At 39.5% G+C, this 23,888-nt stretch overlaps 1 protein-coding gene across 1 annotated transcript in view; it reads right to left on the reverse strand.

Annotated features, from left to right (window-relative positions):
- The window catches only part of LOC117396951 (mediator of RNA polymerase II transcription subunit 27), a 63,661-nt gene that overhangs the window by 16,802 nt on the left and 22,971 nt on the right, over positions 1–23,888 (reverse strand). The window contains exons 3-4 of the mRNA XM_059005581.1: positions 23,173–23,303; positions 7,833–7,926 (exon numbers count right to left, since the gene is read on the reverse strand). Coding sequence (XP_058861564.1) covers positions 7,833–7,926; positions 23,173–23,303 — 225 coding nt within the window. The remainder of the gene's footprint in view (positions 1–7,832; positions 7,927–23,172; positions 23,304–23,888) is intronic.

Below are 23,888 nucleotides of genomic sequence, written 5' to 3' on the forward strand. Positions count from 1 at the left end.
ATAAACTAAGAAAATGTCATTAAGCTATTTACTCTTCACATCATTTATATATGCAAGCAGCAGCTGGTTGTGCATCATGTACTAAAATAACCCTATACTCCCTTTAGTCACTGCGTGTATAAATGTACCATCATAATTTTCCTAACTACAGTATGTATCTATTTTATAATGCAGAACTTTTCAGCAGAGCAACTTCCTGAACTTCATAGAGTTCACACAATTTCTAAAAATGTCATTTAAAAAATACACTGACACCTATGAGGCAGCATATTCATATTATTCAAATCAGGTATGACTTCCTTTAAATGTTCCACAGCTTCTATAGTAGCTGACTTGATACCTACAGTACAGATATATTTTGCCTCTCTCAGTTTCAACTGTTTTTTACCACTCAATACAGCAATGCTCAACTGGGCTACAGACCAAGAACCTTGATATGCTGTCCTAGTGTTAAAACATTTAATCAAAATCAATATTTATTGCATGCTACCTAGGGGAATAACACTAACAATGAATAGAGGGTGTACTGTGTGTGTGTATTAACACAAACAATCATTTCCATGTATAATCATTCTTTACCAATTCGTTTTATACTCTAGGCTAAAGAGAATGCTCTCCAATTTTTTTATTTTTTTTACTCATGTACAACTTAAGTTCTGGGAGAAAATGCTTCCTACACAGGATTTCAATGCATTTCATGGCCCATCAACTAATAAAATGGATGAGGAACTTTGAAATACATTGTTAAGAACAGCAAGTAAAAGCAGAAGCAAACATTTATATTTCATGATCTACATCCTGAAGTTTTTTTTATTTTTTTATTCTTTAGGTCAAATAACTTCCTGACAGGGTCCATTTGGCTCAAAGTTGAATGCATGTATTTCTAGCACATAGAGTAGGAGACCCAACTGTATTTAGGCAGCCAGTCAAACTTTAAGCCATTACTGCAAAGTGGCCACATCAGTGCAATAAGCTTCAGTTTGCCAGCCAAGCATGGCAGGTTTCATTCCTGGCAGAGGACTTTAAGTGATGGGTATTACAAAGTGGCTTCCTGTAAGAGCAGCACTAAGACAGATCGGTCATTGGAATGCCCTACTGTAATCAAGCATGACAGGACATTGCGTTTTTAAAGGTATACTGGACTGTACACCGTCTTCACTTCCCTAATATTTCATAACAGATTGTGTGTCTTGAGTAGAATTTCCTATAGCTGTTTCAGCTTAGATCATTATGACTTATGCTTACTAACTACTTCTGCGCTACATGGTAGAATAAGAAAAAGCATGGAAAACAACAATCCAAGCACCAATACTGTGACCCGTCTATTAGTTCACAGAGAGGACTTCATTTAAGTATCTGGACAATTCAGATCCTACATTTCTTTAGTATACAACCCATTACATACTGGCACTTCATTGTAGGTGTTCTTTTATTTTTGTAGTTTTTGAAGTCTACAACGTTTTGGTTTTGCTGAAGAAAGCAATCTGTGTCACTGAAGAAGCCCGAGGTGTTCACTGCTGAATACCAAAATGACATTGCGCTGGGTTAAGCAATGCAAGTTCTACATAACACTGACACAGTCCCAGTGCTGTACAGCAGGAGTTTAAACGGCTTGTATGATGAGCATGTGACAGATCTGGCTTGGAAGTCACAGAAAAGCCTGGCCTCGTTGCCCTTGGCTCCACCTTGTTCTCTGACCTTCTAGTCCTAAACTTTGAGGTCCAAAATTAAGATTTAGGCTACCACAGAAAACCAATAAATGAGAACCAGGAAGGAAAAATTGCAAATCAATTTCAAATCAATACATCCCCCTTGCTAATCAAAACTGTTTCTGATTAACAAAACCGCCGATCAATCCATATTGACCTCTTACAGACAGTTTGAACAAGCATCTCTTAGAATGCATCTCAGTATCATAACCTCTGCCATCCAAAATATTTAGCAGTGTAATAGTGCTGGATTTGGATTGGGAGGTTGAGCATTTGATCGCCTGCTGGGGCTGGCTGAGTTTTTACACAGGTTTCATACTGATCTGATGGCTGTGCAGAGCCATCGAAATAGCTGGAGAGGAAACATAAGCCTTGATGCTCTGTGTACGCATATTCTGATGTCAATATGTGTTAAAAGAAAAAACATAAAATTACATACAACCATACAATAAAAAGCAGAACAGGGTCAACCACTCTCTTCCTTATAGTCTGTTGTTGGTTCCAACCAAGTTATATATTGTTTTTGATTTTACGCACCACATGCACAGGACTCACCCTGCACTCAGAATGGTAGTGCCTTTACTAGGTAAGCAACTCTGGACGGTCTACCTGACAAGGTTCATTGCACTATTTCGCATATTTTGGGTAAAGATATGTTAAGTATAAAAGTGTAACGCGAGTATAAACTTAGAATCAAATTAAAAAAAAAAAAAAAGCATTGCTATGCCATGAAAGATTCTAAAAATATCTCCACAGTTAGTTTTCAAACACGTGCTCCCTTGGGAAAGGTACAGACTGAAACTTTAGGCAGCTGGCATTTATGAGCAAAAAGATACATACAGTAGTTTTTGCTGGCGAACATGTGCTAGTATAAGACTTAGCACTAATACCAGAACATTATTACTACTGTGAATTTCTACAAGGACTGCAGTGACCTTGATAACATCTTAGTCTTATCTCCGACACCATGAGAGACCTACACCAGCTGCTGTCATTGCATTACGTGGATATCTTTTTCTTTCCTATTGGCGAGAGACACTTAAGGATTTGAAGAATCTTTGTTCGACAGCCAAGCTTTTTAATGTGGTGCAAATGGGTTTGGATGCTTTATTGTTTTTTTTTTCTTTTCTTCCCTCAGCGAGATAGTACATTTGTGAAGAAGAAAACAGGGCAGTGAAAATAATTCATCTGTTCTTCCCTTCTCGATGTTGCTGGAATCAAAAGGAATGAGATGAAAGCCACAGTGTAGCGACCTCCCTGTACAACCCAATCCCCACAACATCCATCATGCAGCTCTCTGGCACTGCTGAAAGCACAATGCTCTGTTTGAGGAGTTCTGAGCAATCACTGCGTGAAGGGGTTAGGTATACTTTTAGACTGCAGGACCACAGGTGGAAATAAGAACCTATACATATACATACATATGAACTAAATCTAAAAAATTCTGTAATTAAAAAACTGTAACAGCATGTGCCTTTAAACACATCTCTGAATGCTTAATCAGTAAACTGTATAATCTTATCTATAATCTTATATATTTATTTAAATGTCAAAATTGCTTCAGGACTAAATAAATTGTATACTAAGACCATGCCAGAATGCTAAAAAAAATCACATTTGTTGAAAAAACAAACAGATTAACCCTTAACCTACTTACACATTTGCCTTTTTCACTGGTATTATCAAACTGGTGTTAAATCACTAAAAGCAACTCCATTTTCAAAATCTAATAAAATATGACACTTAGTGTTTATTGTAAATTGTTGTTTGATGATAGTTGCAGCACTGGTTGAATTATTTTGAGGCTGTGGTCTTAAATCTTAAAACACATGCCATTCAATGCAGAAGAAAAGTTCCTCTCAGTTTCCCTCGATCTGTGCTACTCAAGTTCCCCCCCCCCCCGACCGCCCCCCTCCCACCGCCTTTCCCCTGACTGACTCTGTAACATACCTGACTTCTTAGCCATCAAATCCTTAAGAAAGTTAAATCCTCTACACAAAATGATAGAGGGGATTACTGGAGCTCCTGTACTTGAAGGGGGTGTGGGATAACGTGAATCCTGATCTCCTCTGGAACTCAGAGTATAAAATGCATCAGCTTTCACTGTGGAGGGTCAAGGTGGGGACTGATCCGTTCCACGGATTCACACTGGATTGTTCAATCTCTTTGCTTGGCAGTCCAGTACAGTCTCGGCACTGTAAGGCTTTTTGTAAGGCTTTATACTTTAGCATCCTGCTTCAAACCTAGAAGCAGTTGCAGGACTTAGAGGCTTATAAAGAGGACTGCTTATAGGTACTGTACCACTGAATAATGAGATTGCTGCTGGTATTTACCTCTGAAGATAAAAAAGCCACTCTAATCTGATTGAGTAAACACGTCTCTAAACGTTTTTGTCCCTTACAACACAAAATACAGCTTGTCAAAAGTTTTTAAGTGCTTAATTTGTTACTTTGTGTAAATTACTGTGTTGTTAAGTGTACTTTCAGTTGTATCTCATTTGAAATTTTACATACATTTCCATAAACTATTAAAAAAAAAAAATCAGAATATAGCAAGGTACCTTCAAATCTAACTGTGCATCCCATTTCTCACAAATATATTGCAATGTCTCAGTACATTATAAATAACGGAATTTGATTCAGCTAAGCGTGAGTTTTTTCATATAACAGTACCTACCACTTTGAAGGTGTAGCCACGTAGGCTATAACCATGTGGGGTACTTGTTATACACAGAGTGCATATTAGACTGTAAAACTGACGAAATTAAAACTGACAATGCCTGTTTATACAGATATAGAGTTTTAACTGGTACTCAATAATGGCACCACAGCAATCAGTGGACATAAATCCTTATTATGACAGCAGCAAAAAGCTGTGAAACAGAGCTTCTGTCCCCTGCTGTTTAACTTGACAGGCAGCCTAATAAACACTTACTTGGATGCGATTGTGTTGTTGCAAAAAAAGTGTGTTTGTTTTTCTGTCCTCGGTAGCAGATATTTGGAGCACCGCTGTACTTATTAGAATGATTACTGTTTCTATGCAGGGAATACCCAGATAATTATTAAATAAGGGGATTTGGGTAGAACCTCCAATGCTGTAATCACTAGTCTGCTGTGTCCATCAGACTTCTCTTTCCTGAGAGAGATCCGTCGCAGGCCACTAATGATCCTTGTCTTTTTCATGTTACTCAGCAGAATGAGAACTCCTGAAGTGATTATATTATACAGCGCATTGTGTGTCAATATTCCACAGATAGCACACTGCGGTTTAATACTCCTGCCCTTAGGGTGTGCGCTGTGTCGCCCTTGAAGAGGAGCATTTCATTCAAATCAATAACACTACAAGGTCACTTAGAAATTCAATTCATGAAACAAGTATTATTCCTTGCACTGCTCGTTTTGGGTCTGTTAAGAAAAAAATCGGTTCGCTTTTGGAAAACACTTCAATTTTAACTGTTGGGGTGCCAGTGTAATTCATTTTGTAGTGCCTTTAAGAAGCGCTCTCTGTAGAATCTCAGCGAAGCACTTTTATTATGAAAACTCACATATCTTTTTGATAATGGCGTATTCCAGCTAATGAGCATTTCTAGAAAAGCTTAATCAACATATTATTTTGATAATGGCGTCTTCCAGCCAATTAGCATTTTTAGAAATGCTTCATTACCTTTGGTTCTATGTTGTACAGATCTTGTGTAGGCAATCCACAATATTATCCAGTGCAGATACATATTCTATGAAATACTGTATACAATTAAGAGAATACTGTGCCAAGGAAAATAAAGGGGCTCTGATGAACCCTCTCCAGCATCACAGTCCAAACACTAATGAACAATTTGCATGGAGAGGCTGCTTCACAGGAATTCACTCACCTGCCTCGTGTTTAAACACCACAGTGCTGCTGTGTCTGGAACATAGATAACAAACTGCGAAAACTCTCAACATTGCATCCAGCAGCTTGCTCATGAACTACTGTGTGCCAAAAAAGTGCAAGGAGAACAAATAAACAAACCTTTTCTGCTTTACAGAGACATCTGATAAAACTTTTTTTTGTTACACACTGTGCTAGGCATAAATACCTACATCCATCCATCCATGAGTAGAGTGAATCCTGGGTGACTACCTCCAGTCAGAAACAAGTTCCACCTGCTTGTGGATTGGGCTTTTGTGCCGTATTGCTGGTGTCGGTAGACTAAACTGGTGAACAGGAGCGACGACGCTGTTGTTGTTAAGAGTGCTTGTTTTTGGTGAGTGGGGTGCAGAAGGAAGGCAGGAATCACAACACATACAGCGTGGAAGATACATTCCCAAAAGAAACAGCCAGTTAATAAAAGAGACATACAGTGGGCATTGTTTTCAAGTGAGAAAAGTCACAAAAAAGGGATTACGTATATAAAACACAATGGGTCAACAAGAGTCTCGTCGATAGCAAGTGAAAGATGCCCAAGATAAAATGATGCAAAGATTATAGTACACACAGCTCATACAGTCCTAGGCAACATGCCAAATGTTACACAGAACTCCCATGTTCTACAAATAAAGTATACACTCCCTTTCTACTAGTGCACCTCAGAACGGCACACTGCATCCTTTGTTACTGGCAACGCTCTCAAACTCAGCTGCTCAGTCTCCCTCAATCTCGCTCTCTCTAATGTCAGATTCTGCCGTCATTTCATCTCAATCAGACGTGGCAGCAAGGGTCCAGAGGGAGCCCCTACTCCTGCTGCTCAGCGCTTTCTGTTAAACAGCTTCTGTGTACAAGCTTCATCCAACCCCAGGGGTGAATGCACAGGAATTTTCAGCCTAATCCCTCTTCTCCCGGGTGCTTTTATATGTGTGCTACACGCTGCACCTTTTCCTCCAGAATCGCTCCTTAGTTGTGTATTGACATTTGTTTTATTACTGCAGTCCTACAGCTTGTTATCTTTGACAGGTAACATTTCAGGGATGAAGGAAATACATGTGGTATGTCTCTTCCAAGAAACACAAACTATATTGCAGTAAAAGTTGACTGGAGGACATGAATGTTGCTGGTAGAAGTTTTGAAAAGATGACCACAGAGAAATAAAACGGTCCCAGGGCTTGGATGCAGACAGCACATTGCGTTATTGTAAGGCAATGGCTACGGATGAACCGTAGTGTGACCCCAACACGGTTCCTTCCAGTAAGGGTCTCCCCAATGGGAAAGGGTTTCAAGCAGTATACTTTTTTTTTCTATGTATATTTTTTAAAGTAAGAAATAAAATCAGGTTTTAATAATGCAAAAGATAACAATGCCGATCATCGAATAAGCACAGTTCAGAGAACAAGCTTGTGTGGGGACACGGAGGGATCTAATTGAAACAAGTACGCTTTTCTCCACTGCAGGATTCTTTGATCTAAATGTTATTGCAGACCTCGGTCTCACAATAGGCTAGCACTGCTTTGAGGTGTGCTGTGTTAACGGGCCCCGTTAGTGGCGATGTTGCCAAGTCAGGCAGCAGTAACGCTAATGTGCCACTGCTTATTGGTACCACTGTGTCCTTGATGCTGCTTTTCACCCTGTGACTTGAACGCTGAAAGAAAACCCCGCGGCCCAGAGATAATGACCACAAATCTTATTAAGTTACCGAAACACTCCAGTACAAACCCTCCCACTCGCAAACCCACTCTCTCTGTGGTGGTGACTTCTGATCATTTCAGCTTTAATTGTAAGGCTTTAAAATCAGCATTTGTGACTCTCCATCTTCTGCAAACAGGTGACAAAATATATAGAACATTTATGTATGTGGTTAGCAGACTTTGCCTGTACAAGTCTAGTGAATAAATTGTAACTTATAGCAAGTGATGCTGGGAGGGAGGGAGAGAGAGAGAGAGAGAGAGAGAGAGAGAGAGAGAGAGAGAGAGAGAGAGAGAGAGAGAGAGAGAGAGAGAGAGAGTATATCTTAAGATATAACCAAATAAAAATAAATAAATACAATCATTGAAGCAGATATTACAAGCCAGTCAAAAGACTTGTAGCTTGTAGCTAGACTAAAGAAGAAAAGACACAGAAATGAGATCCATCTTTGTAGGATAAGTGAAGTGGAGTTTAACTTTGTGCAGCAAGATCATATTTAATAAATGAAGAACTTTGTCCATGGCTTACCAGGAGCACTGCGGAGGTTCCGTTGGGCCTGAATAACTCGATGGACATGTCAGGAAACATTCTGCCGATCCGAGAGATCACATCATCAACATAGCTGGAAAATACAATTGGAGAATAGTTAATGGGGTTTAGTGGAGAGGGGATAGGGAAAATTATAAAAATGCAACTTGGGGTAAAAGGGATCATTAGAATTGTCACCATAATGCAAGTACAGCTACAGAGCTGTAACTCCGGATTACACAAAACTGTGATGATCCAACTTCACGTTGCTGTAGTAAAAGCATATTTGATACAACCTTGATCGTTTAAAAGGTACGACTCTTAGTGTAAAGGTTAAAGTATTCAATGAACGTGGGACACGTGATCTAAGTCTCACTGCCAATGTCATCATCTCTGCTGGCAACGTCAAGCTCATAATTAAACTCAGACAGGACCAGTCCCCTCACATACCAAATGCTTTCCAGATATCAATACTGCTGGTACAAGGTCCTCAAGACTTGGAGCTGAATGTGCCAAAGTCAGCAGAAAAGCTGCTGTCATGCTGTCACGGCGTACAAGCAGAGGTCACTGCTAACTGTATGCTAATCAGCATTTTAATGAATATCTGTTTACCCATCAACAATCAATACACATCACCAGTGTGTAGGACATAATGCAAAAGGAGCCTATGGGACAAAAAAAAAAATTAAATGAAAGCAATTAACTCAATAGGGGTGAATCCGATCCAACTTTAACCCCACAGTACTGTAGCAGGGCGCAGAATTAAACAGTTCCTGGGGCTATCCTAGTATATCATCCGAACAGTCGGTTGCCACTGCTCCATTAGTTTCAATTTGATTGTCTTGTACTGTAAAGTGATAAAATGATTTTCCGGTCAAGTAAGTCAAGCCAGACACTTCGCAGACAGGGAAGTGGCTGATTAAATCAGCCCAGGGCATAGCCAGGATCAAATGTCGACTCAACAGTCAAAGTCATATATTTTAGTCACAGAACATTAAAACCTTTCAGTGCCTAGTTTACATTATAGAGAGTGCGGCCACTCAATTAGGGATATTCTTATTAAAAGTGAACAGCCATGCTACGCAACTCCCTGTGCACTGCTCTGATTGAAGCGATCTCCCTGCATTCAGGGTTTTAATTTTTTACTTTTTAGACTCCTAATCCTTTGCAGCCACCTCTTTCCCATCGCTTACCAGTCTACTATGTCTACACTGAAACCCATCAGTAATGGTTGCTGGAAAAATAGCCATGCCATAAAAGGCACACAATGCAGTGGCCATTGATTTCACAGTCATAGTTACAAATGATCTGTCGAGCAGGTCCCATCGACTACTGTATCTGCTTTAAGAAATACTACAATGTGATGCCTGTTTTACTTAACTAACAGAATCTCCGATGCTGGCAAGTTTGGGTCCATAGGCTTCTTGTTTTTTTCTTTGACGAGCCACTGAACCCTGCAGAGAAGACCCTGCCTGGTCCCCATCAGGATCCTTAACAATAGGTACCGATAATCTGAGCTATCTCCAGAGAATTTTCATCAGCCCACAGCAACGCAAAGAGCAATGCAGCGCTCCCTGCGGACTCCCAGACAAGCTCTATGGTCAAAAACCACTAAACTGAGCTTGCATGCCTCACTCCCTGTAAAATAAATATAGTACTGCATTGAGTAGAATCACAGTTATTCCCTAGTACATGCTGGGTTATCACTGTCATCCGCACTACAGTCAAATCATGTGGAACAGTGGGTCTCCCAAGTGGTGCATCCAGTAAAAGCACTCGCGTAGAGTGCAGGATGTGCCCTATAGTCTGGACGCTGCCGGTTTGAGTCCAGGCTATTCCTTTACCGACCGAGGATGGGAGCTCCCAGGGGGTGCCGCACAATTGGCCGAGCGCCGCCCGGGGGGAGGGAGGGTTAGGTCAGCCAGGGTGTCCTCAGCTCACCACGCACCAGCGACCCCCTGTGGTCTGGCCAGGCGCCTGCGGGCTTGCCTGTAAGCTGCCCAGGGCTGCGTTGTCCTTCGACGCTATAGCTCTGGGTGGCTGCATGGTCAGTGTGCAGTGTGTAAAAAAGCGAGTGGCTAACAGCACGCGCTTCGGAGGACAGCGTGTGTTTGTCTTCGCCACTCCTGAGTCAGCGCAGGGGTGGTAGCGGTGAGCTGAGCTGAATAAAATAATTGGACACTATTGAATTGGGGAGAAAAAATAAAAATCTAAATTGGCGACTACCAAATTAAAAAAAAAAAAAAAATCATTTGTAATAGTCGCTCTTTTTAAGGTACAGTAACTTGACTATATTCTCCTTTCTACCCGGTGCATCATTAAAGAAACATAAGCACCCAAATCATATCTATCACCGGGCAATTTACTTATTTCACAAAGAAAGTGTGGAGCTGAAGACAAAGGGCAACAAACAATTATACACTTGTTATCTGTTACCAAAGGTGTTAGTGATTGTCATGTTAAGGCTTGCTTTGTGTTTCCAACCCTATTAATTCACTATACTGTTTGATTTTAGGTGTAAAATAATAATTGCTGCAGTAAAACGTTTATTACTTTTTCACTGCAACCACATACCCCCCACCCTATTCCCCGATCACAAAAGGTTTGATCATTTCAAACAAATGAAAACCTCTCAGAATGTACCACAGTTAAAAGTAAACATCTCTACAGCTTGCATAGTCATTATGAAAACTGTAGTATACTGTTCCCCTACATAGTCATTATGATCCCTTTCATCCATCTCTATTTTTCCACTGCATTTTGTTTCAAAGCAGTGTGCATTTTCTTTGGATCAGGCAGAATTAGCAGAAACAGGGTGGAGAATCCCAATGGAAAGTCTACATCAACACAGTACCTAGATTACACCTCCAAGAAGAAAAGAAAAAACATCCACTGGCCACCCCCCATGAAAAAGGGTCCAGTGAACTATTACTAGAGAGTTTCAGTAGAACCATTTTACATTAGAATAACACAACGCTTTGCTTGGCCTCTAATGGTCAGAAGATCATTTCAAAATTGAACTAAACCCGATTTTCTGTTGCAATGTCATCAAGATTTTAAAGACATGGGAATTTAGACTATTAATTCACTTTCCCTAAATTAGCTTTAAAAAAAAAATGTAGCTTATGTTTCAAAAGCAGCCTGACTTGCATATTTCTACTATGGGAAGTGGGATATATATAGCAATGTTTTGTATTAAAAATCCATTAACTCAAAACAACTGCATCAGGTCAGCCTGATCTGCAGATCACATTGGATAATGAGGTTGTTTAGCTGCTGCTTTCTGGACAAAGGTGGTAACCAATTATTTATAAATTGGGGTCTCATACTTTGACATTTAGTTTTTAATAAATATGAAAAAAGCAAGCTGTTATCGTGTAACTACACTCCGAAAACATCCCTAACAACGCAATTTAAAATTCCAAGAACAAATGCATTTAAACAAAGTACATTCTTAATGAGAAAAGAAACAGCTCACTTCCTGCAAAAAATCTATTGATTAGCAATTCCATCTTACAGTATTTGTCCTTGATATAAGAAAAAATACAGAAAGCTACATGCAGAAAACACCTTATTTTATTAAATAAAACTGCAGTGCTTAACTGCACCGACTTAGACCAAATATCCCCTAATAAAATGCCAGGACACCAGAAGACCCGTCCTGAATCTACCAGTTATTCTGTGACAATGCTGGCCCCCTATTTGAACGTTTAAAAGAAATAATAAAGCAAAAAAAAACCTCTCATCTGACGGAATTCAATAGGAAACAATACTTTCAGTTCATATGTAATTTAAATCTTATCCACTTATTGTAAATGTTATTAAAAACAGAAAAGTGTCATTATCTGAGCTGAACATCTCTGGAGCTTGGATACATGCCAGTACATGTTGGAAAGAAATTGCAAGCCTGTACCTTTCCCAACAGTTAGCAGTGTTTAATAAAAACGAGGGTGCTTCCAACACAAGCGTACAAAGCTACAGTACTACAATGCTGGGAAACTGTCAAAGCACTTCCCTTTGTGGTGCATTATTCCCCCAGCTCATAGCTACCACCACAGAGCTGGAAAGAACATGAGAGCTTTTCATGCTGAACTTCATGCCATTTTTGCACACAGTTAGGAAAGCTACTGGTTTATAGATTATAATGCTGTTACAGACTATATTTATAAAAAGAAAGTACTACAGACTGAACCTCCCATTAGATTAACAAAGTTAACTGCTCTAAAAAGTGCATGCAAGTTTCTTTCTTTCATGCAGGTTCTCATTTCAAATATATTTTTCCATTGAAGTGACTGATATGCTGGGTACCAATGATGCCTGGGTACTGTTCAGTATAATGGCAGCTTAACAGGTCATAGAGAATCAATGTATTTTACCAGCAGGCTTCTACATTAGAGGCATTATTCACAGTGAATTAATTAAGAAAATATTGTTGTACTTGTTTAAATACATGACAGCTTTACAGTGTGCTACAGACTATATATAGTCTCAGAGACTCCAAATAACACTAATCTTAGCCCTCCTTTTCCATTTGGAGTTTGTGAAACAAGTAAAAAGAAGTCAAGCACGCAAGACATTTAGGCTTGGGCATTCACTAGTGAAAATCTGAAAATAACAAATACAACTAAAAATGCAGAAAGGCATTTTCAGAGAAACAACATAAGTAGTATTTGGATGCACTTGCATTACCTCAAACTCAAACTCTCTAAATCTGACCTTCTTTTCTTCTCCTCCTCATCTCCCCCCTCCTCTGCTCTCTATCTCCATTGAATCTACCATGCTCTCTCCCTCCTCCTCAGCCAAGAACCTCGGAGTAACCCTGGACCTGTGCCTCTCCTACTCCCAGCACATCTCCACTCTAGCACGCACCTACCAATTCTTCCTGAGCAACATATAAAGAATCCGACCCTTCCTCACCAGCTACTCCACACAACTCCTCGTCCAGGTCCTGGTACTCTCCCGCCTAGACTACTGTAACTCCCTCCTGGTTGGCCTCCCTGGGTCCGCCACCTGTCCACTCCAGCTCATCCAGAACTCCGCTGCTCACCTGGTGTTCTCTCTGCCTTGCTTCTCCAACGCTACTCCACTGGCTCCCCATCACCGCTCGCATCCAGTTCAAGACTCTTGTACTCGGCTACCGATGCCTTGACCAGACTGCACCCAGCTACCTCCAGACCCTCATCTCTCCCTACACCCCCACCGACCTCTCCGCTCCACCTGCAGTAGACGACTGGCTGTACCTTGCACTCGTATCTAACCCTGATGTAACTATCAACACTTATCTGCTCTTGAACTGCCCTGATATCAAATCGTACTGTGTTTTGTATCTTGCTCTTAATTGTACTGTAATTCTTGATATGTATTTTTTGTATAAAACTGTAAGTCGCCCTGCGTAAGGGTGTCTGCTAATAAATAAATAACAATAAAAAAATAATAAAGTAGTAGTAGTTAACACACATCCCTGTGTATAACATGCATAACCAAGATGATTTAGATCCATGTATAACACACAAAGGATGCATGTCATTCTCTTTAAATTACGGTATAAACCCAGAATTCTATTCCCGTCTCTTGCTTTCTTTTACTCAGATTTTATTAAAACATGTGGTTGATGTAGACACAATGCAATATTGTAGTACACCAACTTTCAAATCCATTGTGTTTTATTGCAGGCATGTTTTCAACATGAATTTAATTAAACTGACGTTAGTTCAGACCTGGTTAATAAATCCAAGCAAATTGGAATAAGCGAGAGCTGGATAGAAGAAAAGAAGAGACATTCAAATTTATACACCATTTAATTTCAGAAAGCATGAATTTCATTACACTACAACACATTATGCATATCAGACAGATAAAATATGGAAATGTATACTTAGAAATTCAAAATCTGACATTTGCTTAATATTGGATTTCAAATAATATTGTTTAACTAAATGCCACTGGGTGATCAAGGGTTCCTTGCTGTACCTGCTGCAGAAACCAACGTGCCTACTTATAGATCTGCTCGGCTGTGTACATGGAAGCATAGCAAGTCTCACTGGGCTTTGGCAGAATTCATCAAGCTACAACTGCAGCTACAGCCAATACACAGTGTCAACAAATCTCTGGTCAAAAATGGTCATTGATTTCCCAACCCAAGTAGCAACCCACTATACGCCTAAACTCCAGTCAATACTTGTATAATGCAGTATTGTGCCTTTTAGAAGAAAAAAAAAAAAAAAAACGCTTTTGTTTTGCGCAAGTTAGACACTCTGTTACAATGTAAAAGTTTATTATGGCAATCTTACAATTTGCCTTGCTTCACCACTCACCCATGCTTTAGCATGCTTCCCTCATGGTTTTACTACACTTTTGCTCTACCGAAGTATACCTTTATGTCTATCCAAAATACAATGACTAAGTAAGCGATCAGATTAATGGAATAATGTGTAAAGCAAATCCGATTTGGAAGCACTCGCGACAGGAGTGCCTGAAAACCAGGGAACCAGCCCACCAGATGGTCACATACAGCAGGCATGTAGACTTATTCTGGTCTGTATAATAACATCAACAATCCTCCAATCTCTCACCGATTAGAAGAGCAAAGATGTTTTAATAACAGCCTGAAACATTAAAATTATGATTAAGTAATTGAATGCTGGGAAGCTAGGTGGCACGCAGCTAACACCCCAAACAACCAGTGACTGAAGGGGCTGTGCAGAGTATGAAATGATACAACATGAAGCACAATACTAAATGAACGGGACTTTATTCACTCAGGGAAACAGATAAGTCTGCATTTAAATTATACATCCACAACATCAGTCAAACTGTAATTTGCGTTGGTACTGGCTCAATTGCTAAGACCATTTTACCTTGATTTAGGTTAGAAAGATTAGCGACTGGGTTCACAGATCCACATTAGCTCTAATCGTGCTAACTGGGGTTTGTGAAACTATCTGTAGGATGAATACTGTATAAGTGTGTTATTTTTGCAAGTAGAGTTCATGGCAAGCCAGAATAACCTCTACACAACCCAATGAAATTGAAATTCTGAGGAGACAAAAAGATTAACCTGCAAAGGACAAGCCTCCTTCAATATCATCAACTCTCCAAATGACCTCAATTTCACTACACGACGCAAGCTTTATCCCAGATTGCTGGATAAATATCCGATAAAGAAAAGGAAAACCGCCATCACTGAAATACCTTGGTGGTTAAAGCAGATTAACAAAGGATTATCTAGGTTATTTCTATTTGTAGGTCAAAGCCGGGACACACAATCATTTTGTGTTAAGAGGGCAACAAACTCTAAAGCCTGTGACCTTAACCATTAGAGTTTGGGGCTGGATGTGGCAGCAAAAATGGATCACCGATCCCAGGGACTCTAGTCTAAACCAGTCCTGAATGGGTAAAAGACAACCCACTGCCAATTCAAATGAGAAGATACCTGGATTTCAAATCAGAAACCCCGAAGCTAAAACTACTTCGATTAAACTGTGGTTGAAATATGCATACTGTAGCACTGGAAAAAAACACATGTGTGACCATGCATTTTGGACACAGACTGATGATTAATTGCGATTGTATTTCCACTTAGCGAGTGTCTTTTTGGCTCTTACAATACAGTATACTATAGATTTGTTTTTAGACAACAGAGAAACACAACTTCCCAAGCGAGACTTAATACTTAAGAAAAAAAAAATGGATTATGCTGGCCAGTAGCAGCTTAAAGGTTTCACTGCTGTGCTTTGGGCAATGAAGAGACTGGCCTGGTTTTATACTACAGGTTCATAACACTGACCAAGGAACACAGTGAACATGATCCAGATGCAGACAGTCCTTGCATCCCCTGCCTGGCATCAATCACAAATCAGGCCCTATACCATTGAATTCTATTGATCCATGAGGAGAATTTAGTCAATGGATTACTTCCCACTTTCAAAATATAGTATAGAAAATGGCAGCCCCAACTTAAAGGCTTTACAAATTCCCTGGATAACAGAAGGTTAAAAAATAAATAAATAATGAAACTTGTTTTTATTATGTATTCACTATACTGCGAATTCAGTTCATAGTTTTACCTTGCTCAAGTTAAAGGATCCAGACCCCCATGTGGTTGCATCAGAAGCTACAGCAAAGGTAATTACCGGCAACGTGTGCAGAAAATAATTGGCTTGTGTGTTGAATGGAATCAGGGACAAGGTGAAATAAATTAACAGCATGAACTACTGCTTTAAACAACAAGGCATGCCAAAGGGCCAGTCTAGTTAACAGAACACATCTTTCTTGTTTTAAATAAGTCCTCTGGTCCAACGCTGCTGCATCTCACAATGTGACTTTGATTGTGGGAATAAAGAAGACAAACAGGACGGCAGATTATTATATTTTTGTGTTAATGAAATCATGGACAACTGTGCCAAGCAGTACAACAAACCAGAAAACGTTCATTTTTTTGTTTGCTCTTAAGGGAAAATGAAGGGATACAAATGATTTTTTTAACTCAAGTCACATGAAAATAACCAGTGCAGCACATAAAAAGGGTCCTTGCAATCACGTAAAAGTATTTGTATAAAACTTTCAATTCATAGCGAAATGTTTAAACCTCTGCTACCAAGAACACGCATGGACGTCAATGCTGTACTTGCAGCAGTATCAAGGTGGAAGTGTTCAGGGTGCTTACAGTTCAGATGTCCAATAGGTCCCAATAGTATTACTGTGGATTGCTGACAATGGTCTTGCACAAGCCTACATGCTACCAGCAAGCCAGTGCCAGTTTAGTAAATCCAATTCCGTATGATTCAATTTACAAGGATTAATTTGTTTGCCGTCACACTCAGCAGCTATTGTTGACTCCCCGTGTCTTATAGGCAGGGAATCAATAGACTGAATAAACTATCACAACAGATTGTACCTCTTAGTCCGAGCAGAAGACAGGAAACCCACTGCATTGGAAATCGGGATTAGAACTCCAGACTACGTACTGTACTTCCTTCCCTTAAATGGGATACATTTAAGAGGATTAAGCCAATTACAACAAATTCAACTTTTTTATTTTCCTGGTGGTACAAAGCAAACACTTTACCACCCTACGTGGTTTAATGTATTTAGCTGCACCTATCTGCATAAATTAAGAAAGAAAAAACCCCAGCATATTAATATTGTTATTCGGTACCCATCGACTTCTGCTTATAACATCCTATTGTGTCGGTTTCAAGGCGAATTAACTTCATGTAGAAGTTATCATTATTTCATTGCATTCTTGTTAGTAAGGCATCCAGTGTAATGTGTCAAATAGAATCTTTTTTCGATTTAGTTGGATCATGATGTTGAGAGAGGAAGCTACGGTCACAGAGAGTGGCCTGCTGACCACATGTAAAAGGATCAAATGGCAACAAGTCTCCAACCATGATCTCTGAAACTTTGCAGCCAAAACAAAGGATTTCAATTTTCTTCTGTGAAGAAATACTGTTTAGAATGTATCAAATTATATAAAATACAGCTTGTGTTCTGATTTTTTCAATGACAAATGAATTTGGTACTTAATGGGTTAATGGTCAGCTGTTGCTCATGTTGGGATGGCCTTTAATTTAAATTGGTCCTACTTTTCCCTGGGAGATGTCTAGTTTTATCTCTCACAAATGATTACGCTGCTGTGGCTAAATTCACAAAAAAATAAAAATAAATAAATAAATAAATAAATAAATAAATAAATAAATAAATAAATAATCTGATCTGAAGGTCCAATGATGTTATATTTACAACAGGTAGATTTAAATGCTACTATTTCTCGTCTTTCCAGGATCAGTGCTCTTACCACACTGTGTGTGGGAGCGCAGCAGTCTTAAAATAACCTGCTTTTGGACAGAGCCGAAATTGATCGTCCCGATACCTGTTTTGTTCCCTTGATATTTGCTACTGAACACTTTTCTTAAGATAAATCTCCCCGGCCTCCCCAGTGGCAGAGCAAGTAAAGCTTGACAAGTCACTCTGTATTGATGAAAACCAATCAATTAAAATGTTTCTTCAACAGAAAGGCTACTGTGTAAGCCTCTGCTCAAATCACCTCGGACAGCACAGGAACTAAACAGCTCTTTAAAAATTCAAATGCAAAATGTAATTAGATGACTATCATTTAAAAAGTCATACTCTGCTTTCTATACCCACAGTGGCTCAGATGAAGAACATGCTTCCAGTCTGTGACACTGGCCATAAAAGAAAAGGTTAAACATGATTAACGTTATGAATCGTTTGAGGCTTGTAACACCCAAATGGTGTTTGGCATTTTACTGCAAAGTTGGCCTGAAATCTCATTATTTTGGTATGAAAACCCTTCCTCCCAATGAAAATGCCTTTTGATAAATTTCAACAGGCTGATTGGGAAGTTTTCAAAAGCCAACACTTTAGCTGCTTTAATTAAAAAAAAATGAAAACTGATAATGATGTAACTTACTGACGTAACCCCCTAATGATGCTATCTATGGTGGCAAAGAAATCTTGGCTGGGGCTTGGATGGCTTTGCCTGCTGTTCCAATCATGATTACTACCATTACATAATTCACTTTGGGGGGACAGCTTGTACAGTGGGTATTACGACATTTGTTCAACAGAATGGCTCTCTGCAGTGATAAATCATGGTCGCACTCACTAGAATGCTTTGCTGAGTTTCTGTGTACGTAGTGCAGCCATCACCACTAGAGACAGCGTTATACAGGACATTTCAGCAATCTGGATTTGATTCACAGTCTCTCAGGATTAAGCCATTAAGAGCTCCGAATGATGTTTTATTAACTTTAAAATCTCCTCATTTTATCAGCATAGTAAACTCCATTTCTCAGCCCTTTGGCATATTGCTGCTTATCCAGTTAATTATATTTCAGCACATATTTAAGCATCAGTTAAAAAGATTTATAAATATTAAAACGAGAAATCTCAAATAAAACTTCCTGTAAATATTTTACAGTGCCTACTGTCCAAACTGTTTAAATTCAAGAAGGAATCTCATTGTTACAGTTAGTAGCACACCGAGATTTCAGCACTAATTTGTAGAAGCAAATTCACCTGAAAGTCGTGCTGCATCACTCATAAGTCGTTCCTTTTAGAAGTGTGCTTTCATAAGGACAATGTCATACAACTAGAGAAGCAACTAACCTTCACCTTGCAGAGTGCTCTTGAACAGAACAGATACAGCTCTCAGAGCTCTCCTGGGCTCTGAGTGGACGTTATGTGGCAGTCTGGCAAACAGGCACTTTTTCAATTCATGTAGCGGTTCAGCATTGCAGCAGGAAGTTTAACCACACACTCACTGTCAACTGGAGACCTCGCATGTTTACTACAAGTCTGGATTCAAACATAAATTGTACTTCAAAACAGACGGATGGCTAAATGGATTGCCTGGCTTCAGTTCTTGGCTAGTTGATGGTTCACAGAACAGCAAAGCTGCCGTGTGCTCACTTTACAACAATAGCAGGCGGTAACAAGAACAGCTCAAGATTCCTGTTGGGATCTCCGTCAATGACTGGAAAAGCACAGCGTCTCTCAGCTAACAATTACCACAGTGCTAAATATCAGCCCACTAAAGCAGGGGTGGGGAACTTTTTTCCTATCACGGGCCATTGGCTCTTGGAAAAAATCCATCGCGGGCCGCACACAAAATACCAACTTAATTTAGTTTAAAACAACACAGAAATTGAGACTATTTTTTTTCTTCAAATATAAAACTTTAAAGTTTAAACTCACCTGCTTCTTTTTTTTGTGTGATGGTTGAGATTGCTCTTCCTTGATATCTGCTGGCACTGAAGATGTTGTCACTTGCAACTGATTTTGTAAATTGTCGTCTGTTAATCTGGCACGCAGGTGGTTCTTTGCAAGTGTAAGCTAGGAAAAGAACTGTTCACAACGGTACGTTGTACCAAATAGCGATGCAATTCTCAGCTTGTGTCTCCTCAAGTTTGGAAATTCATCGGCTCCCACGTACAGTTTGTAGAATTCTAGCAGAGGCAGGTTGTTGTATTTAGCCTGAAGTTCACTGTTGCTTTGCAGTTCAATTATTTCGTGTTGAATGTCTTCAGGTACATCGACTGCTTCAACATTGAAAGGAGTGGCAAAAATGTTTAATTCAAGTTCCTTCGATTTTAGGTCTTGAAATCGCTCACTAAATGTAGTACATCTGAGCACCCCTTGGCATACTCCACTGTTGATGTAGGTTTTTGTCCCTGAAGTATTGGAAAATAAAGTACTGGAAAAAGCTGTTGCCTTTTTTCAGTTGCATTTCCCACAGCTTTAGCTTTTCTTCAAACAATTTTATGTTTGAAAGCAGGGCGGTAAGATGCTGGTTAGGGCCTTGCAATTTTAAATTGAGCTCCGAAAGGTATTGCGTTATGTCAACCATGAATGCCAGGTCACACAGCCACTTGGGGTCACTCAACTCAAGCACAGGTTTTCCCTTCATCTCCATGAAAAGCTTCTCTTCCTCCTTCAGTTCATGAAACCGCTTCAGCATGCTCCTTCGGCTCAGCCATCACACTTCACAATAATAAACTAAAATCACCATATTCGGATTGAAGGTCTTTCAATAGCTCTTTAAATTGGCGGCTATTTAATCCTCTACTTTTAATAAAGTTAATGCTCAATACTACTACAGACATAACGTTGTTCAGTCGCATGGACTGCGCGCACAGACTCTCTGTGTGAATGATACAGTGACGCACACTCAACTTACTTGGATCAAGACTGAGGCGATTCATTTCTTTCTTGATCAGGCCAACAAGTCAGTTTTGTGATCCAGAAATAGCTGGGGCACCATCAGTAGTAAGCCCACTCAATTTTTCAAATGGTAACTGAAGCCCGCACACTGCCGACGCAACCTTCTCAAAAAGATCTTCACCTTTGGTTGTGCCATGCATTGGCAATAAAGAGAGCAAATCCTCTCAGGTCTCAAAACCTTGTGTGATTCCATGCAAAAAAAGAGACAGCTGGGCTGTATTTGTTATGTCTGTTGTCTCATCAATAGCCAGAGAACAGGAACTCAAATTCGGTGGCAGAATCTTTCAGAGACATTTCAATATTCTGAGCCATATCGTGAATTCGATCTGACACTGTTCTGCAAGATAAGCTCAAAAGCTTCAATAATTTAAGTTTCTCAGGTGCCAAAAAAGTGGCAGTTGTAACTATGCACTCCTTTACAAAGTCACCTTCTGTATGAGGCTTAAGTTTTTTTGCGATAAGTTCACTCACTGCACAGCTTGCTTGTACAACCCTGTCCAGCTCTTTTCTTGGTCTTGTAAAAATAGCTTGCTGCGCATTCAAATTCTTTTTCAATGCTTTAATTTTGTTGGCACGCGGTTGTCCCTGAAATTCTTCATATTTGACATGCTTTGTGTTGTAGTGCCATTCTAGGTTTGATTTTTTTCATGACAGAAACTGCATCGCCACAAATCAGGCACATGGGCTTGCATTTCACCTCCACAAAAAAAAAGAAAAATAATCATTTATAAATTTTTCATTAAAAACACTCTGCATCCACTTTTCTTTGTTTGCAGAAGCCATTTTTCTTCTTTAATGAAAGTAGTACACGGTAGTAGCAGGAGCACTGAGTTTTTTCTGTTTTGCAGCACGGCCGGTTTCAGGAAATCACACTGCCTAGCAACCACGTCGTGTGTGATGTTCTAAAATTCGACTAACCCTGAAACAGTGAAAATGCGGACTGCATGCACTATCTTTGCTTTAGTGACATCGTGTGCTACGGGCCAGGTGAAATTAAGCAACGGGCCGTTAAAGGCCCTCGGGCAGTAGGTTCCCCACCCCTGCACTAAAGGAACTACTCCATTATTTACCCATTCACTAGATTCCTCCGCAGACAGATTTTTACAGTAGTAAAGAACTTGCCAATCTCTGGGTCTGTTTTGCAGCCTACTGTACCTGAACTGTACAAGTTCAGGGTTCATTCAGTTTTTAAAGTAATCTGTTGTGTTGTTCGAGGAACGCAACGTGGGTTTAAACTGTTGAGCGTTTTTTTTTTTTTGCCAAGGATTACAGCAGTCAATCATTTTGAAAGACTGTGACTAGAGTGCAGGAGCAGCAACAACCTTGACGCTAATTTTGACAGAAGAGCTGGCAACTATTCACCGGGAATCTGAGACAAATGCAAATTACTTTCTTGATGAATGTTTCAATTTTGTCAAACTATTAAGAACAAAAAAATTGCATGATAGTCATTAATTAAAACAGTTAAAAAAAAAAACAAAAAACAGATATGTTTTGGGCACAGACAAGTTAACTTCAGTGATCTTGGACATTACTCAAACACTAAACAGGTCAATTATAGGAGAAAGAGAAACAAATGAGCCAGAAAAGGGGTAATGAATCCTGAAACAGAGAACTCTTATGGCGTACGCAGTGCAACACAGCACTGTTATAGGATCACACAGGGACACCCACAATGCATTCCACTGACTTCTTACAGGGCTGACTTTCATCTTACATCTGAAGTCCATTTTACCCATGGCAGGGCAATTTTCAAAGTGGCTTCTTGGCCACATCGTAACTTTACACAAGAGATTTGCTTTTATTTTCCAGCATCAAAGCTTCTGACCCCAAATCTGGGATGACAAAGACAGCAAGCCTTTCAAAATTCAAGTTTTCAAGTGATTGGGTATGTTTAGATTTCCAAATAGGTGAATAGAAAATATATATAGATATATCAGGGGTGTGCAATTCATATCGCCCGAAGCCAGGGAAAACAAGATTTGCGTTGACCGTTATACTTTGCCCGTCAGACAAGTACTTTTTCCTCCTTTTGTCACAACGTTCTGTTGCTAGATTTTAGGGCTTTTACTTTTAATTTTCCCATTGTGATTCCTAATTCAATCAAAGCCACCTGGTTAACAGCAGAGATGCCGTGAAAGCAAATCTATGTAATACCATACAATGCATAAACCCCTTTTAGTGTAAAGTTGCTGTCTGATAAGAATTAGAATGGTGTGTATTTAAAATGATTATGTTCGGTATGTGTTGTAACATGCCTTGTAGTTGTAACACATTGCAGTAGCTACTTTTTAAAACATTATTCACTGAATTCCATAACAGGCCATGAATATTAAGAGCCTTACGCTTTGTTCAACAGGATATCTAAAATAATTATTATTTATTTTTTTAGAGAATAATGTTTTTTTAAAAATCGACCTGGCACCCTAATTGGAGCCTCGCGCGTCACGTATACATTATAATACTGTCAAATGCATTTGAAAGTTTGTGAAGAGTCTAAACTTTTGAATGATAAAATGCATTGATTATTACCTGTCTGATATTCGAATAGGAAATTGGTTGCTGACTGTACCCTCTTTTTATGATAACTTACTGTGGGGGTAGTACAAGAGTGGTGGGCTGGACTTTAGGGCGTCGTTTTGCAGACGCCCCCATTTGATTGGCCGATCTTTTCAGAGACTGCTGGTTCAGAAGACTGGATGCCAGGCCAGCATGGTACTGCAACTGAAAAAAAAAAAAAAAAACACAGACAAAACATGAGCAAAACAAACAAGGTGGGCGGTACAGTCAGGGTACAGTCAGTCTAACCCACAGTGCATTACTGTACCGACACTGCAGCAGTGTGGAGTAGTGGTTAGGGCACTGGACTCTTGACTGGAGGGTTGTGGGTTCAATCCCCAGTGGGGGACACTGCTGTTGTACCCTTGAGCAAGGTACTTTACCTAGATTGCTCCAGTAAAAACCCAAGTGTATAAATGGGTAATTGTATGTAAAAATAATGTGATAACTGTATAATGTAAAATAATGTATAATGTGATATCTTGTAACAATTGTAAGTCGCCCTGGATAAGGGCGTCTGCTAAGAAATGAACAATAATAAATGTACATTTGTACTAACTGTGCATGCTAGCTATATTTCAGTGGTCTACTTTTAAGACAACAACATGATTTATTTTTAATTCATACACTCACAAACACATGTTAGCCATGCATTAAAAAAGCCACCAAGTTATTAAAGTATATCTTTAATTTTTTTTTTTTTCTGTCATAATATGTATAGTAACTCAACAGTATTTGCACACTTCAACT

Source organism: Acipenser ruthenus, chromosome 31 (genome assembly GCF_902713425.1).
Source record: "Acipenser ruthenus chromosome 31, fAciRut3.2 maternal haplotype, whole genome shotgun sequence".
Classification (NCBI taxonomy): Eukaryota; Metazoa; Chordata; class Actinopteri; order Acipenseriformes; family Acipenseridae; genus Acipenser; species Acipenser ruthenus.